This window comes from Rattus norvegicus, chromosome 2 (genome assembly GCF_036323735.1).
Source record: "Rattus norvegicus strain BN/NHsdMcwi chromosome 2, GRCr8, whole genome shotgun sequence".
In the NCBI taxonomy this organism is placed as follows: Eukaryota; Metazoa; Chordata; class Mammalia; order Rodentia; family Muridae; genus Rattus; species Rattus norvegicus.
The window spans coordinates 63,120,821-63,133,904 of NC_086020.1; the positions used below are offsets into that span (position 1 = coordinate 63,120,821).

A 13,084-nucleotide genomic window follows, 5' to 3' on the forward strand; every position below is an offset into this window, starting at 1 on the left:
TGATTTATATGCAGTTTTTTTTTTAAGAACATTTATTTTATGTATATGAGTACACTGTTGCTGTCTTCAGACACACCAGAAGAGGGCGTCAGATCCCATTACAGATGGTTGTGAGCCACCATGTAGTTGCTGGGAATTGAACTCAGGACCTCTGGAAGAGCAATCAGTGCTCTTAACCGCTGAGCCGTCTCTGCAGTTGTGGAACCCTGGAAAGGTGAACATGAATGAGGATGGAGCCTTCCTGGGTCCCCGAGTTTTCAGGCCATTTGAGGAAAATTGCTGCGTTTCCAGATTCAAGCACGGTACATGCTTCTGCTGTGTAGGGAGCTCTTTGTGCCTACTTCCTATGTCTATAGTTTTTGTGTATTATTATTTTGAGACAGGGTCCAGTTAGCCCAGGCTGGCCTCAAATTTGCTATGTTCCCAGGAGCAATCATTTACTCCTGACCTTTGCTTGAAAATCGGAGGTAGACTTTTAAGCGTAGTGCATTCTGATCATGGTATGATCTTGCTTCCGTCTTGCAGGGATGAGGATGACAGAATGTGCTATCGTGCCTGCTTTCATGCACTCCTGGGGTCCGAGCCTTGTGCATGCTAGGCAGGCACTCTTATCAACTGAGCTACACTCCCTAAGTCCACAGTTATTAGCAAACCTGGGTTTCTACAACAGAAAGATCAGAGTGAAGAGGCAGGATGCAGGCGTTGTGCTGCAGACATGTTTTATACATCAGTGTTTCCATGTTTGGGTTCCTGAGTTATCTGCAGGTACAGTTGATTAACTGTAGTCATAAAATAAAGTGGGTGAAATTGTCAACCATGTGAGACTAGAGCATTCTCAGTAGTGTTTTAGAACATTCTTAGCATTCTTGGGTTTTATGACCTGAGGCTGTCTTGCTTCAAGCATCAGTCAAACGATATCTTGAAATAGAAGGTTAAACACAACTGGTTAAGCAGTCTGGGATTTGACGTCACCCTCCATTTTAGAGACGATTCAACATTTAAGCTCCAGCATTGCTTGGTTTTTGCATGAAGTAACCATCAATGGCTTCAAGGTGGTCAAAGACACTGTTATTAGAGATAACTAATAACACTCTGAAGATTGATTCATTGAGAGCAAAGGAAGCAGAAAATCACCCGAGGGGTCAGTTGATCAGGACATTTGATGGAACAACATTTAGTTCTATGGGTAAGTCATGAAGACTTGGGCACCTTCGGTCATCCAGAGGAGTGGACAGAAAAGGAGACGCTGACCACTAGGCTCTCTAAACAAGTGCAGGAGCATGTGGCTTAGTGAATGGTTTTTGCACAACTTCTGGAAGGCAGTCAGATGCTGAAAGGCAAATACTTCCTAGAGCTGTGATAGTGTTATTTTAAAACGAGCATACTGCCATCAAAAATTCCATGTATTTTAATTAATTTCTGGGGGGTGGGGGGGCATTTAGGGGAAACAAGTGTATCAGCAGCTGAGGATGAGGTCTGATTTTGGCTGGGAAGTTTGGTACAGCATTGGAATGCCAGGTGAACAGGGCACTCCCTTCAAGGCTTGGGTGTATGGTAGTCAGAAAAGCAGGCTGGATTTTGGCCTCTTATTGGTTTGTGCTGGTACGGTTTTAGTGTACTGTTCTCTCTGGGGAAAAGCAGAGAAACGCAGCACAAAGATAGCAGGGTCAGGGAGTTGAGGATTTAGCTCAGTGGTAGATCGTTTGCCTAGAAAGCACAAGGCCCTGGGTTTGGTCCTCAGCTCCGGGGGAAGGAAAAAAAAAGATAGCAGGGTCAGGATAGCTTTGAACTCTCTCCTTTCTCAAATCTACTGACCACAAAAGAGAGGAAAAAAAGAAAAAAAAAAACTATGTTCTAACACAAGTGGGAATGCTCCCTGACCCAGAACTGCACACTTGCTCAGGGTATCAATCTAATAGCAGCACCTGACATTCTGTCTACACTCCAGTTCTAAGAATGCAGATCTTATGCATGTGTCTGGTTGAGCCTTTCTCGGCTCCTTGTACATTTCATCTGTTATAACACCTTTGGAGCGAAGAGACCCGAGAAAGAACGAGACTCTGTCCCAGAACATTCCAGTGGGCTGAGAGTCTGAAAGGACTGGGAACTGATAGGTATATGTTTCTGGTCCCTACCTCACCCCCATATCCGCACCAGCCCAGCCCATGAGAAGCCAAGGCTGCTCCTTAACTGAGAAACATCAAACCTCCCAGGAGGATACGGGGTACTGGGACAGTGTTTGTAAATGCGATGTCAATGTTAGTATCATTCATTCATTCCTATCTGCCTTTTTCTCAACAAATATTCATCTGTCGAGGTTCGATTTCAGCTGTCCCCCGAGGAACATTCTAGATGGGAACCCATGCTCTCTGTTGTTCCTACTATTTGCTGAATGGTTCATTTACATTCTGAATCTTTGACCTTATAGGCTCTTACTCGGGGTGATAACAGTGTGCACCTCTCACCAGCAGGTGGCTCCACCTACCAGTTTATGTCCACACTAAAAGGGACAGAGGTTCGTGGTCATTCAGCATGGTGAACAGTTGCTGCAGGGAACTTAGGATAGCAGTGACACCAATCCAACATTTCCCACCGCAGTAAGGGCCAGCACTCAGGCCCCTGGCAGTGCTTGAAGTGACAGACAGAGCCCAGCACCCGCCCCTCCCCCATGCCCCCCACACCAATGCCCTGCCTTCCATACCTCAGTTTTGTGTACCCCACTTACCTCTGATTGCGCCTTCGCTTCCTGAATGAGCGTGAGGATGGGGGATTTAGAACCCACTAATGATAAAATGCCCTGCAATCTCTGCTGGTTCCCCACTGAGGCAAGGAGTCGATCCAAACTAAGGAAAAAAAATACATTGAACAAAGATCAAACAAACAGCAGCCTCTCCATTTCCTAAGGATTTGTCTGGAAGGTCTTCCTCTGCCATGCTGTGGGCACTTTCCGACCTATCTGCCTCCTGTTGGGCATAGGTTCTGCTCCACAGTTAACTAGAGAACCCTATAAGGCCAGCATGAATATCTTTCACTGACAGTGTGGGAGATGAGCCTGAGAACCCCTCTAGGATATTTGGGGACCAGTAGAGGAGTTTAGCAGATAACTTGTGGCATGTTTAGAAATTGGAGGCCCCAGTGAAACATTTTAAAACATTAAGAATTTCCCGCTTAGGTCCAGCTGCTTTTGGAGTTCCAAAGACTCCCTGAGGCACCGCCCTTCCCCCACATTGTTACTCTTGTCTCCAGAGCCACCCACTGGCAAGCATATGTGGCTTCCATGACTTAGACCGACTGAAATGCAGTCTGGTGTCTGGATCTGATCCTAGAACCGAAAAGGACACTGGTGGAATCTATTCAGCGAGATCTGAAGTTTGTGTGTTTGTACATTGGGCTGGTTGTTTGGGGTCAAATCCTCACTTTTCACTAATGTACCAGGGTTGTGTAAGATAAGGGGTTAGAAGAGCTGGTGAGAGGTCGTTCTGGGCTCCCCTCATCAGCTTTGCAACTGTTTTATAAACCTGAAAGTGTTCCCAAAGGACACAGGCCTGTTTGAGTAAGAGGGGAGGGCACTTACCTCACCGACCAGCTTTTCCCAGAAGGCGTGGCCCACACAGATTCACCCTCTTCCCTGGATCCAGTGGCTATGGCAGGCTCACTGGCTGGAGGGCTGTTTCCTTTTGTGTAGGCTCTGGTCCCACCATTCATAGGACATGAAAGGAAGGTTGAACCATTGAAATCTGCATGGCCTCTAGCTGGGGAGCCAGCTGGAGAAGTAGCCTGGGAGCCTTTCGACCTTCTGGGGGTGATCTCCAGCTGGGTTTTAAAGAGCACAGCCCCTGGGCTGGCAGAGTCGTCCTCACCATTACACAGCTTGTCCAGGTCTGGCATGCTTAAGGTTCTCAGCTCCTGGAGCTTGGATCGGGATACTGGAGAGGGCTGGGCATGGCGCACAGAGGACTTGTTCCTTTTGCTGGGTGAGGCTGGGCTCACTGTGGAGGTGGGAATTCCCACAGGGACAAGTGATTTCTTTGGGTCTGGACTGGGGCCCTTGTTACTAGTGTCTGGTGGATTCTGCCTGGAGACAGTCAGCGTCATGCTGGAGGGGGACTTCGTCATCTGCGGGAGAAGGCTGCTGGCCTCACTCTGGCTTTCACTGCAGGAACTCAAGCTGCGCCTCAGCGACCTCGAGGTCATATCGCTGGGGCTCCCTGAAGGGATGCTGCCAGACGACCGTCTGTTAATGGGAGGCTTAGAGCTTACGGATAAGAACGGGGATGTGGCACACTTGGCCGTGGGCCGGTCAGAATTGGCCAAGTTCTCAAAAGACTTGATTCTCTGCTTCACAGAGAAAAACGAGGTAGATTCATGGGGCCAACTCTGCTCACAGCAGTACTGTCTCCTGGTGACTTTGACCTTGTCTGGGATGAGGCAGCTCGTCTCGGGGTCTGCACTGACATCCCGTCCGTCCACTGGTGACAGGTTCTTCGATGTTTCCAGCAGAGGCTTCACACTATATACGCCCTGTCCATTAGTCACGCCCTTGGCTGTCTTCTCAGAGAGCTTACCACCCATCGCAGGGACCTGCGGGTCCTGAGGCGAGTGACTTGGGCTGTGTGGGGAAGGACCTTCTCGTCCAAAGTGGCTCGAGAACTGGGCTGGCATGGAATAGGTCCTGGTGGCTGGCCTCGGTGTGAAGTAGGGGCTCTCTTCTCCGGCCAGGCCTATGGGTACCCCATTCTTGGGCACCCCAACGGAGGCTGGCATTTGGCTTGATTTGCCCTGGAAGGACTCTGGCAATTTGGCAGGCAGCTGCAGGGAGGAGGAGGAAGAGGTGGCCGGTTTGGCCATGCTGAAAGACCATCGAATTTCCCGTTCCACTTGGGAGGCCTGAGAGGGAGGGAAGGGTGTATGCTCTGGGGACGATTCCTCCGACTGCCGGAGTCTGATTGCACTCTTCTCCTGACAGTTGTTCTGGGTCAAGAACCCTCCCTTTCTGTCACTTTCGGGTGGCCTGTCACCACATGCATTCTTTGGCACTCTTTCAGAAGAAATCTCAACTATTTTTAGCTGGTTTGTCCTTTGTGGAGGATCACTAACCTTTTTTTCAGCTCCTTTCTCACAGATGCCCTGGGGCTGGGTTGCTTCTGATACTAACAAGTCTGCTCGGCCCGGTGTGAACTGCTTGCTCTGCCTGATCCCTGCCAAGGCTAGGCTGGCCCTCGATGCTGGGGGACTCGCTGACCCAGAGTTAGCATGGGGCGCCTTGCCCTCCGGTCCACTCCTAGGGGACCTGGAGGTGGTTGGACAGCTTGTGTCAGATTCCAAGTAGACAGCCATGTGGAACCTACTGTTTGCACCCTGCTCAGGGAGAAGCTTGGGGGAGGTCAGGGGCGAAGTAAAGGTTCTAATGCTTGTGTCGGATGCGGAGGTCCTCAGCGACCCTAAGGCAGCCTGGGGTGGCTTGCTCTCCGGCACGCACTGGGGAGGCTTGGGGGTGTCCCCAGCAGTGTTCTTAGGTTCTTCCTGGTCAGCTATGTGGAGCCTGTGTGACACTGCCTTAGAAAACATTTTATGGGAGGCCTGGGGTGAAGGCAAGGTCTTCCTGTGGTCGTTCCTGCTGCCCTTAGTGGAAATGGCCACGGGTACCTCAGGACTGGCTTTGCCTTTGCTGTTTAGTCTCTTCAGTTTAGGGCTGCACTTGGGTTTCTGACAGTTACCTAGTGTTTCCACTGGACTTTTGGGGGGCAGGTCTTTATTTTCCTGACTCTTCTGCCGTGAAGGAGGACTCTTAGGCACAGTCACCCCCTTTCTGTGGCCGGTGTTCACCATGTTAGCTTTCGAGCCAGGACCCAGAGCCAGCATCGAGGACTGTTCTTTCTCAGATGTGCTCCGCAAATGTGAGCCTTGGCTGTCTTTATTTATTTCTTTAAACCAGGTCAGGATAGGCCTCCTGGAGATTGTTTTTGGTTTCTGTAGCAAGTCTTCCAGGTTGCCGCGCTCGGCAATGTGTAGATCTGCCAAGACCGCCTCTCCGTTCTTAGGGCCCTCGGCCCCCAGGGCAAACACACTGCGCATCACACTCGCAGCAGCTGCTCCTTCCTTTGGGGCTCCCTCATCCAGCAGGTCACGTCCCAAATCATTTACCATATCTGGGTTCCCAAGCACGAATGGTGCGTTTCGACAATGTCTGGTCATTTGGGAAGACTGGCTGTCTCCCATGTTTGAGCTTGTGCTAGTGACGTCCATGATTCCTTCTGTGCACACGGGCATGTGGTTCTGTGAAGCATTTATGCTGGCCCATGTCTCCGGCTCCTCAGAGCTTACATCCAGGAAGGAAAATGGCTGAGAAGAGTCCGGGATGGAAGTGCGTGAGGCTCCTGGCACGAAGCAGGCTCTCTCACAGATGTCCCCCACTGGCTTGCACACAGCCCTCTGCTGTACTGGCAGAACTGGGCAGAGTGCAACCTGGGTAGGAGGAGGGGCAGTCACTGGGGTCCCAGGGCAGCCATCTGTGGAACAGATTTCTATTCGCTCGTCCTCAGACTCACTGCTACCTTCTTTAGGGGAGGACTCAGGAGACAGAGGAGGTGACCAGTTGTTCCTGGCAGCTGCTCCTGGGTCTTCAGCAAGAGACTCAGGGTCTGACGATGAGTCTTCAGCGTTACCATACATGGATGAGGGCGACGGCTCTGAACTGCCGCCCGGGCCTGAAAGGGAAATACTGTCTTCGTGGAAATTGCTAAAATTTCTAGAGTAGTTGTTCAAGAAGGTTTTGTTCACAGCCAAATGTTTGTCAGGATGGATGGAATCCAGGACGGAAGGCTGGAGGGCCCACTGCTGGGGTGGGGGCGAGCCTGTGCCTCCAGTCTTCCTTGGGGAGGATGTCTGGTCACTCCTGACCATCTGAGCATGGTGGGAACTGCTGCTCCCAGCTCCACCTGGTGGCTGACTTTCAAAAGTGTCCCCGTGAGCCCTGCAGTCTGCTTTCTGAGGAGACTGAGAAAGCCTGGCCTCAGAGGCCTCCTCAATGAAGTTGTCGATGTCTGTCACAGGGTTCTCTGGGCTTCCTGACAGGGTCCTTTCAGTAGCCACTGGCCCAGAGGGGCTGCTGGCATGTGACATCTTTCCAGATGCAGGAGCTGTGTCTTCGAGCAGAGCACCGTCCTTCAAGCTTTTAGGTATGCAGAGTTCTTTAGTTCCCAGGCCCTTGCTGGGACCTGAGAGGCCTCTGCTCCTTTCCTGGGACACAAGGGAGGCCTGTGGGATGGCAGTAGCTGGTGCTGCTCCTGTGCTCATGGGGACAGCTATTCTCCTAGTGCTAGGAGAGCTGTCCCCAGGAGCGGCCCAAGCCCTGCTGGAGTCGGGAGGAGTTGAGGCCTTCTCCCTGGGAGACACACATCTCTGACTGGGTGGCTTCATTTTAGATATGCCCTGGGACTCAGGCTCTGAGGTTCTGGGAGACACTGGCTGGCTGAGGCTCTCAGGCTGGTGGACTTGCTCGGCGACTGTAGGAGTCTCGCTGGAGTCAGGATGAACCTCCCTGCTCTTCCCTGGGGAACAGAGATGCTCTGAGGACCCGTCCCATCCTGTATAGGGGAAATGGAAGGGAAAACGTAAGCAAAAAGAAAACCTCTAGAGTTCTGTAAATGTATAAATAATCTCAATATTGTTCTCAGATGTTCCACGGCCGACATATATAGACCTTGTCTGCTTCGGTCTCTAATTGTAGAGTGCTCACATCTAACAACCACCGCCCTGTTTTAATCACCTTAAAATAACTGACAAACAGGATGAACATTTAAACTCGCCCGGTTTCCTTTCTGTTTGCTTTCAGATAGGAGACATCAGAAATCTCCTGCCTGGATTTCTTTACCCAAGTACCTCCAGCAGACATTCTGGGAAGACAGACACTGTCACTCATATTCCTTAGCTTTGGCCTAGACAGGGCAGAGGCTCCATGTCTCATCTCCTTCCAACATCTGTTTATCGGGCCATGAGTGACTCAGACTGTACCAAGAAACAGTTCAACCTCCAAGAGGCTTCCCTTTCTTTCTATTTGATTTTTGAGGTGGTCTCTCTGGATAGCCCTGGTTGACCTCATACCCTTCGACTCTCAGCCTCCATGACAGGCCTCGGCGTGCACACTTGGCCGAGGAGGCCTGTTTTTGTTTTTGTTTTTGTTTTTTGCATAGTAGACAGAGCTAATGGTCCAGGTGGAGTCCACACTCACACAGAACTCTAGCTCAGCCTTGAAGTGGCTTGGCGAAACAGGAGATCTGAAAACCAGTTCTTCCAGGAAACTTCAATGGTGGAGGAAGCTTGAGACTCCTCGAGCTTGAGGCTCATGAGGGACAGTTTGCTCGTTTGCTCCAAGTGGTCAGGAGAATGACGTGTTGAAAGCAGAGAGGCTCAAAAGAGCACACAGCTTGAGAAGCAGGGATGGTTAGGGGACTTGTTACTCAGAGCGCGTGCTGAGAACTGCTCTGCCCTTCCAGGTTCTCCTCAGAAAGCCCAGTAGCATGCACTGCACTCTCCAGGGATAATATCACTTTGACATGTGACCCGCAAAAGGTCTTGGTTTGAGCAGTGTTACCCCAAATGTTTACTCCCTCTCACGTATCTCCTATGAAATCAATTGATTTTTTTTTCTTCTTTTTTCTTTTTTTTCGGAGCTGGGGACCGAACCCAGGGCCTTGCGGTTGCTAGGCAAGCGCTCTACCACTGAGCTAAATCCCCAACCCCATCAATTGATTTTTTAAAAATATTTACTTATGTATATGAGTGCTCTATATGCATGTACACCTCTGTGCCAGAAGAGGGCATCAGACTCTATTACAGATGACTGTGAGCCACCATGGGGTTGCTGGGATTTGAACTTAGGACTCTGGAAGAGCAGTCAGTGCTCTTAACCGCTGAGCCATCTTTCCAGCCCATATCAATTGAGTTTTGTTTGTTTTTGAGACTGTCAGGTTCAGGCTGGCCTTGAACTTCCTAGGTAGCTGATGGTGACTGGTCACTTCTGGTCTCGATACTCCCTGCTCTGACAGGCTGAGATGACAGAATTGTGCCACTGTGCCCAGTTTACATGGTGCTTGGGACCCTGTACACGGTAGGCAAGCACTCTACCAACCTTTCAGCTACATGCTGAATGACAGGATGCTAACTACAACCTTTTTTTCTTTTGGTGTTACCGAGCGTTTGAACCTGGCCTTCCACCCCACCACCGACCGGGCTCTATCCTCGGCTCTTTCTTCCCTTCAGTCAGGCTCTCACTATGTAGCCTTGGCTAGCCTGGAACTCACAATGTAGGCCAGGCTAGCCTCATACTCAAGTTCACCCATATTTCTGTCTCCTGAGTATTGAGACTCTTTTAAAATTAAAAATTACAAAAACCCATCTTTTAGCTGGTGGTGGTGCAAGTCTTTAATCCCAGGACTCAGGAGGCAGAGGGGGGCAGATTTCTGAGTTCTAGGCCAGCATGGTCTACAGAGAGAGTTCATAGACAGCCAAAGCTACACAGAGAAACCCTGTCTCAAAAATAAAAAAATTCTATTATTATATATGTTTATATATATACTCGTACACACATACCATCTTCTACATGTGGGGGTCAGAGGAACAACTTGTAGGTGCTGATTCTCTCCTTCTATTATGTATGCACTGGGAATTAAACTCAGGAAGTCGAGTTCAGTGGGAAGCACCTTACCCGTACTTGTGAGTTCTCAAGTACAACATCCTTACTTTAGGTGACGCCAGAATCCAGGGGAGAGTGGCGGTTTGACAATGGGACTCAGTGTATGTGAGGGTCAGAGGACAACTCGTGGGAGTGTGTTCTCTCTAGCAACGGAGCCATGTCTCTGACTGCCAAAGGCCTTTTAACGGGTTTCACGTTCACTTATTAAACACTCTCTGACAAGCAAATTTTTGTGCAGTCTTTGTCAGAGAGCTGGATTACCACAATGATTATATCTTCAAAGCTTTATAATTATTAATTAATTAATCAATTTTAAAGATAGTCTTGAGTATCCCAGACCAACCTTGAACTCACTATATAGCAGAGGATGACTGTCTTACTGGCCCCAGCTCACGTGACACTTTGATACCGGGTTTCCACAAGTTGCTGAGACAGGCCACTTGCCACCCTATCTTGGCTCCAGGACTGGTTGGGATTATGGGTTTGTGTCACTAGGCTTGGCTTTAATTCCATCTTTTGTCCCTTCCTGTTGTCCTTGTATGAATAATTACAAAGTAATTATTAGCCAATAACGAAGTCTTAGCACCACGTTAGGAGATTTCCACACAGTTAATTTTCTTCCCAGTAATGGGAGGTGGGTGGATCCTGTGCGCTGAGAGAACGAGGAAGGGAGTCACTAAGTGGTTGGGCAACATGCTCAAGCTCACAGTTCACAGGTGGGAGAGCCAGGATTTGCCCCACAGCCTGTGCTTGGCTAACCCTGAACCCTGTGGCCTCCATGTGGAGCATGTGGCAATAACAAGGGCGGTTCATCAAGACGCCCATGGAGGTGGCAATGAACTACCTAGACCTGCTGTGGAAGGCCAGATGCTGCCAGGAATACCTGCTGATCCAGATGTTGTTCTCTGTTCAACTATTGAACTCTCAGGCATAGCATTCCTGCCTCTGCTGGCACCAAATACAGGGGGGAGTGGCAGTATGACCAGAGGAAGGGACTCAAAGGCCACTTACTTGTGTGTGTGTGTGTCAGAGGACAACTTGTAAGAGTGTGTTCTGTCCCTTCACCACGTGGGCTCGGGGATCTAACCCACTGAGCCATGTCTCTGGCTGCCAAAGGCCGTTTAACACTTTCAGAGTTGTTCGCTAAACTAAACATTCTCAAACAGGCAAAATTTTCTGCAGTTTTCACTAGTGATCTGAGTTACTGCAAAGTGAGTACCTTCAGTGGTTTGTTTGTTTGGTATTTGAGGCAGGGTCTCTTGTATCCCAGGCTAACCTTGAATTCCCTATGTACCAGAGGATGACCTTGAGTCCCTAATTCTCTTCTTTCTACCTCTTAAGTGCTCAAATCCTAAGTGTAAGCCACTCCAACCAATGCATGTGACCCTGGCGGTTCAACCCAGGGCTTCATGCATCTCAGGAAAAGGCTCCACCATCCCTAGCCCCTGCGGAGGATTTTATTTGAGGGAGATGAAGTTACCTGGTGGCAGCCTTTCAAAATAATGCTTCATTATTGGGAAGTATTGATGGGACATCCCCAGGGTGGAAGGCCCAATCAGCCTTGATTACTCGTGATGTAGGGGTGTGGAAGGCTCTGGGACACAGGTGCTGTCGAGTCACCAGGACTTGGCATGACATGCCACGCCACACCTGTCATGCAGGGTCACTGTTACCACAGTAGCCACTTGAATACTGTTGTCTGTGGCCATCTGAGGCTAAAGAGTATGTCAGGTGCCATACCGAGGAAAGAAAAGGCTGTTGTACAGACAACAGGACCAACAGGACACAAAGAATAACAACAGAGAGCCCTCAAGGGGCTTTGGCAACTTCAAAATCTCCTTCTCAGTTGGGTCACACACATAAAAAAATAACTTCCTAATTTTTATAATATATACCCCTGTATTCATTACAGAGATAGCAAGCAGTGGCTACCCTCACACACCTCTCTGGGGCTTTTCTCACGGTCGTTCTAAAGGGTCCTCAGAGGCTTTCGACCCTGCTCCTGGTTTTAAGAGTGGCCAACTAAGAGAAGTCATAGGGCCTGGCCTGGAGGTCAGCCCTCACTGGCAGCATAGCTATAATCAGGTGGCCATGCTCCTGCGTACAAGGACAAATCAATCTTTTTTTGAAAGTCATCTCAGGAAAATTGTGTATGCCTACACATGTCAATTAACATATCAAGTCATATAACAATGACTATTTGTTAGGGACATACATTCATACATTCATAGTTTTCTATGCTCATACACATAAGGCTGTTATACTGGACAGTGATTGGAACAGTGCACGGAACCCATACAGATGCCTCAGATCAAGCACAGGAGGCAGGCCACTGAGGGCTTGAGTGACCAGCCTTTGCCATAGCTTGTCCTTGGACCTAGCCCGAGTATGATGCCCACATGCTGCCTGCCTGGTAACATTTTTAGACATTTTCTAAGAAGCAGGATTTTAAAAAATTATTATGTGTGTATATGTGCGGGCCCATGGTCCATGGCACATATATGGAGGTCAGAGGTCACCTGTAGGAGTCAGTTCTCTCTTACCATGTGAGTCCCGGGGACTGAACTCAAGTCTTCAGGCTTGGCAGCAAGCATCTTCCGAGCCATCTCAGGGGCCCAAAAAGCAAACTTTTTTTTTTTTTTAAGTTAAGAAAGAATTCTTTTTTATCAATGATGTGTTTGGGGATCTTCTCCTTCAAAAAAAGTTAGATTTTGAAGAATATCTTTGCGAACACTGGAAAGCAGTTGAGCTATTTGTGATAAAACTAAGAGGAGGAAAGGCCATGCCCAATAGTCAAGGTCTCTGCTGGCCCTTTTAGCTGAGAAAGAGAACAGAAACGTCCCAAAAAGACAGGCACTAAAATCTGTGGGTCACACACTGATGTATACCTCCAAAGCCCTAGAGGGCGCCAGAGCACCATCACTCCAACCTGCTCGGGCTCCTTGCATGTAAGAACTCAGCGATAACAGGCACATTATGCTTTAAGGTTATTTATATATATTAATTATAGCATGCGTATTGCTATATATTAAACATCATTAGTTCCCGGTATTCGTATTTACCAGTTGCTTTTTTCTCCAAGGCTTATTACTCGTGGGAAATCCAGAGAGGACAAACACCTGTAGTGGGTTGGGATTGGAGATGGAAAAGGTAGAAAGTACGGGAAACACAGAGGCTATGTTTTTCCTTTGGCTCTGGAGTTGGGAGAGTAAATGCTTCTCTGGTCTAAAGAGCTTGCCTCTGTAAACACTTCCTGGAGGTAGAAACCCCCCAGGACTAGGAAAATTAGGGTGTGTAGAATAGGTGTGTAGAATAGTAAATAGGTTGAGTGTTTTCTACATTGTTTCAAATAAGGAGATTGGTTCTGGTGAGAAAAGAAAGTAATCCCTT

General features: G+C 48.9%; 1 protein-coding gene across 10 annotated transcripts in view; it reads right to left on the reverse strand.

Moving 5' to 3' along the window:
* The window catches only part of Pdzd2 (PDZ domain containing 2), a 385,871-nt gene that overhangs the window by 9,171 nt on the left and 363,616 nt on the right, over positions 1–13,084 (reverse strand). For all 10 annotated transcript variants that reach the window (XM_039103091.2, XM_039103090.2, XM_039103085.2 and 7 more), the window contains 2 exons: positions 3,575–7,586; positions 2,726–2,843 (listed from right to left, as the gene is read on the reverse strand). In XM_039103091.2, coding sequence (XP_038959019.1) covers positions 2,726–2,843; positions 3,575–7,586 — 4,130 coding nt within the window. The remainder of the gene's footprint in view (positions 1–2,725; positions 2,844–3,574; positions 7,587–13,084) is intronic.